Consider the following 5798-nt stretch of genomic DNA (forward strand, 5'->3'; position numbering starts at 1 on the left):
CGCACGATTTCAATGAAATTAAGAGAGATCATAGAGAGAGACTCACCAAAATTGCTCCAATTGTGTCAAAAGTTGCCAAACCGAGAATCGTTCTTCAAAAATCACTTTGATGTTGAAGACCCGCTCTGATACCAATTGTAGTGACATAAGAACATGGTTTGGCATGCGGAATTAACGTTTGCACAATGAACATGCTGATTTGGGTGTTCAAGAGATGTATTGAATATGTATGGTGTTACAAAAAGGGATTTAGATCTAGTCTACATGAATAACACACACTTACACACTCAGTTTTACATCCCTTAAGCACACCTCTACAAGTGGACTAAACCCACCTTATATAGAGGTGTTTACATGTCTCTCTCTCACTCTCTATCTCATGAGTCAAAACGCTAATGCAGCACATGCAAGTGGGTTTTACAAAAGTCAACACATTACAAAGTTATACATGGAAAACCTTGCACCCCAACAAGTACCTGGTCTCGGAAGCGAGTTTCCGAAACCAATTGTTAGTCCCCTGAAGGAATTGCAAAATTTGACATTTATGGGAGAAGTCTTGAACCTCAAGCATTCAGAAACCCCTGTTTCACCCTTGTTACCCCTTCCAGAGATCATTGATCATTTTGAGTCCCTAATTCTTGAGTTCAAACCAATTGGTGTCAAATGTCCCGATTCCACGCAAATTCCGCCTCTGATAAACCTGGACCTGAATCGGATCACAAAATTTCATTACAGTCATCCAAATTGTGTAGACTATGTTCCTAGAAGCAATCACACTAACAATTGTGCTGTTGAAGAAATTCCTATCATGACAACCGAAACTGATACCTATGAGGTTGTATGGGCATCCTTAGATGATAAGATTGAAAAACCAAGCAGTTTCTCCTCTGACTTGTGATTCAGATTCCTTAGTTGTTTCAAAAACTAAGTTGGTTCCCATCTCTCCTAAGTTTAATAATCCTTCCGTAGGACAGACCTCAAAGTATTTGTCTAACACTAAGAGAAAACCAATGCTGAATAGGAAGGATATGATAGATCCTAAAATAGAAGCTAGAAATGCACTTAAGAAGGAGGTTAGGACTAGACAAAATTCAAGGTTCATTGCCAATTCTAGTCAAAACTCCTTTTCTCCTACTAAGATTCTCAAACAACCTTCCATGTCTCATAGTCGTGTCGAACCTAATAAAGAAGATTATTCTACTCAGCCTAAATCTCATGAGAATGTCACAAAACCTCAAAACACACCTCTTCGGACAAATTCATCTGTTTTCATTGCAAAATATGATGGCACAATTTTTAAACCGAAAGTTACCAAATCAAATGTGTCATCAAGAAAATCCACAAATCGAAAGAAAAACTCTTCTTCAAAATCCTTTCAGAATAGTTTTGTGTGGAAAATCAAAAGTCCCATTGATAAGAAAACAATTCTGGAGGTAACTAATGTTATCAACACTCCGGAAGTCAAGTGTCCGAAGCAGACCATTTCGAATCACCAAGTCATTGAATATGACTACTGGATAGATTAGAAGACATTAGCCTCTTTTCTGTTTCCGAAAGACTCAAAGAATTTCACTCAGAAACACAAACTTGTTCCAAAATCACTGTCTAAGTCCAAAGCCTGTGCCTTTGTCCCAAAGTCTAATTTGGAGCCTAAAAACTCCATTTCTCACTAATTTTTGCAGGCACTATGTGCTTCGGAAGAAGAAACAATATGGTATATTGATAGTGCTTGCTCAATGCACATGACGGGGCAGAAGGAATTTATTCGAGACTTAAAGCTCACTCCAAGTGCTGGTTATGTAACATATGGAAACAACTCCAATTTACAAATTTGTGGTTATGGAACTCTCATCTATGGAGACTTCTCTATTTCACATGTTGCTTATGTAGCTGATTTGAAACACAACTTGATAAGTGTTGCTCAGCTCACTGATTCAAGTCGCCGTGTGGAATTTTGCAAGAAGTATAGCTATGTGATGGCTGAAGACCAAAAAGAATGTTTGATAAAGTCACTCCACAACAAGAATACGTACCCTCTTGACATCAACATGATTATTGGCAAACCATAACTCTGCCTTCTATCCAAAGATGTTCCTGATGTCAGTTGGTTATGGAATCGAAGGCTCGCTCATCTGAATTTTCGGTACATGAATGATCTTGTATCAGACGAAATGGTAAGAGGTTTACCTCTTCTCAAGTTTGAAAACAAACATTTGTGTGCTGCTTGTGAGTGTGGTAATCAATCAAAGCAAGTTTATCCTGTCGTCATCGAAAAGTCCATTTTCGAACCATTAGAGCTTCTACACATTGATCTTTGTGGACCATCCACTGTAGAGAGTCTTCATCATAAGAAATACATTCTTGTGATTGTAGATGAATTTACAAGGTTCACTTGGGTTTTCTTCCTAACACTGAAATCTGAAACAGCCTCAGAACTCATAAATTTTATCAAAGGAATAGAAGTTCTTATCAAACTCCCAGTCAGGAGAATCTAAAGTGATAATGATTCGGAATTCACAATTCCACCATTGAAAAATTCCTCATAGAAAAAGGAATCGACCACAACTTCTCAGCTCCCTATACTCCACAACAAAATGGTGTAGTTGAAAGACGCAACAGAACTCTCGTTGAAGCTGCTTGATCCATGTTGAACTTTGCAAATCTACCTCTGTATCTTTGGGCTGAAGCTGTATCCACTGCGTGCTTCACTTAGAATCAAAGTATCATCAATCGACACATCAACATGACACCATATGAAGCAATTAATGGTCGGAACCATCAATCTCATTTCTTTATGTCTTTGGATACAAATGCCTCATCAAGAACAATTGTGATCAACTTACCAAGTTCCAACCTAAAGCTGATGAAGCCATTTTCCTTGGGTACTCCTCAAAATCGAAAGCTTACAGAGTTCTTAACCGAAGAACTCGTGTGCTATAAGAACGCTTTGATGTTACTTTCGATGACAACTTCGTTCGGAATTCTGGCCCTACTCACATTACAACTCAGTTCATGGAGTCCGATGCTCCCCCACCAGGATGTCCAAACTATCAGACAATTCTTGAAGATGACTTTGAAACTCTCTTTGGTCCTTCCGAAACCGCTCTTGAGTTGGAATATCGATCAAGGCCATCTCTCATTCCAATCCCTGCTTCGGAAGTCCCAGTCTCACAAAACGCTTCCGGTCCTCTTCCAAGCCTCCCTCCATTTGATTCCGAATCATTTCAACCTTCTCAATTTTAGGGGGAGAATAATGCAAGTCCCTCTCTTGAATCAAATGTGGATGGCTTCAAAGATGCAGCTGCTGATTTCGATGACTCAAATCCTCTCAATATTGATGAAAACGAAAATTTCTTCGAGCCCCCTTCTGATGATGATGCTAAATTTTTTGGTTCAGAAGTTCAGGGGGAGCATCATCCCAATATTCAAATCATTCAGGGGGAGCAAATCAATTCAATTATTGATGTAGGATCTACGACTGCACAACAACTCCCTCAGTTACATGTTTGGACGAAGGATCATCCTTCGAACCAAGTGATCGGTAATCCTAATGTTGGTGTACAAACTTGCTCAGCTACCAACATCCAAAATGAATGTCACTTTTTATCATCCATATCCATGTTTGAACACAAATCCATCAAGGAAACATTGGAGCATGTTGATTGGATTTCAGCCATGCAAGAAGAATTGGCAGAATTTGACCGAAATGAAGTTTGTACTCTCATGCCTCCTCCTCCAAATCATCCTATTCTTGGTACGAGATGGGTGTTTCGCAACAAACTAGATGATGTAGGAGTAATCATTAGAAATAAATCAAGGATGGTGGCTTAGGGATTCACTCAGATCGAAGGCTTGACTACGATGAAACCTTTGCTCCTGTGGCACCACTTGAAGCCATCATAATTTTTCTTGCTTATTGCAGTTCACAAAGGCTTCAAAGTTTACCAAATGGATGTTAAGAGTGCTTTTCTTAATGGTGAACTTGACACTAAAGTATATCTTCAACAACCTCCCAGACTCTCATTTCTGAACCACTGTTACAAACTCTGAAAGGCCGTCTACGGACTCAAGCAAGCTCTACGAGCTTGGTACAAAACTCTCACTGACTTTCTAAAACGCTCAGGTTTTCAAAGAGTTATTCTTGATCCCAAACTGTTCCGAAGATCAAATGGTAAGCATCTCATGTTAGTGCAAATTTATGTGGACGACATTATCTTTGGGTCTACGGACCTATCTATGGTTGCTGACTTTGCTAAACTTATGATCAATCGATTTCAAATGAGCATGAATTGGGAGTTAGCTTCTTTCTTGGTCTTCAAGCCAAACAGACTAACATAGCAATCTTCATTCACCAAGAAAAGTACATTTTAGAACTCCTCAAGAAATACTCTATGGACACTTGTGCCTCTGCGAAGGTACCAATGGGCTTCGAACACAAAATCTTTGCTGACGCTTCGGGTGTTTCTGTTGATGAAAAGAAGTATCCTGGAATGACTGGATCTCTACTCTATCTCACAAAAAGTCGTCCGGATATCATGTTCTCAACTTGTACCAGATTTCAAGTCAATCCAAAGATGTCTCATCATTTGGTTGTGAAAAAAATCTTTCGATACCTCAAAGGTACCAAGAGTCTCGGAATCTGGTATCCAACAAATGAGAGCTTCCTACTTCAAGCTTACTTTGATTCGAACTATGGTGGTCTTCAACTCGATCGTAAAATCACTTCAGGTGGATGTCAATTCTTAGGTGGTCGTTTGGTCAGTTGGTCATCCAAGAAACAGAACTGCATTGCTCTTTCAACATCCGAAGCTGAATACATTGTTGCTTCCAGCTGTACTTCTCAGGTTCTTTGGATGAAGTCTCAACTTTTGGATTATGGTTACCACTTTCAATGCATTCCTATCTATTGTGACTCTCAAAGTGCTATTGCAATCTCTCATAATCTAATTCTACACTCCATGACCAAGCATATTGACATAGGGTACCATTTCATAAAAGATCATGTACTTAATGGTGACATTGAACTCATTTTTGTTCCATCTGATGATGAAATCGCTCATGTCTTTACCAAGGCATTGAACGAAACCAAATTTAGTGGTTTTCTAAACAAAATGGGTATGATGGTACCAGATCCTCAGTTCTTTCAAGAGACTTGTTCTCTCTGATAGACATGTCTGAAAGAAACCCAGTTCTGATCTCAAAATCTCTTCATCTCGGAACTACTTTCTCTCAAATACTTAGCATCATCTTACTTATCTTTATTTTCTGACCTTCAATTAAATTTTAAGTTGTATAGTTTATCTTATTCAATCATGAGTATCAAGTTCAAACCATCTTCAAAATCTTTATTTTGGAACTCGCTTCATAATGGAAGTCAGGAATTCCACTCCGGAAAGGTAATTTTTCTGTACTCTGGAATTTCAAACTAGCTCCGAAATTTAAAACTTGCTCCGGAATTTCAAACTAGCTTCGAAATTTCAAACTTGCTCCGGAACTTCAAACTTGCTCCGGAACTTCAAACTTTCTCCGGAATTTCAAATTAGCTCCGGAATTTCAAACTGCTCCAAAATTTTCAAAACTGCTCCGGAATCTCAATTCTTGTCTCAGACTATTTCTCTCTCTGGAACTATCTCAAAAGAAGATATTCAGAACTCATCAACGTGCCTACCGGATCATAACCATTCTGCACTCACTCATCTTGAATACCAAAGGGTTTTAAGACGAACCATTCACAATGGTTACTTGTGGAAATTCTTATCCTATCAACCTTGATTCTCATGCCACGATTACACATTTTC

At 38.8% G+C, this 5798-nt stretch overlaps 1 protein-coding gene across 1 annotated transcript; it reads left to right on the forward strand.

The window, feature by feature from the left end:
• The first annotated feature begins 4421 nt into the window (after positions 1-4421).
• On the forward strand, positions 4422-5165 carry LOC145096259 (secreted RxLR effector protein 161-like). The gene has a single exon (XM_079034015.1). The coding sequence runs from the start codon at positions 4422-4424 to the stop codon at positions 5163-5165; it is 744 nt and encodes a 247-aa protein (XP_078890141.1).
• Positions 5166-5798: the final 633 nt, after the last annotated feature.

The sequence above is a fragment of the Lactuca serriola genome, chromosome 3 (assembly GCF_051521515.1).
Source record: "Lactuca serriola cultivar US96UC23 chromosome 3, Lser_US96UC23_V15, whole genome shotgun sequence".
NCBI classification, from domain to species: Eukaryota; Viridiplantae; Streptophyta; class Magnoliopsida; order Asterales; family Asteraceae; genus Lactuca; species Lactuca serriola.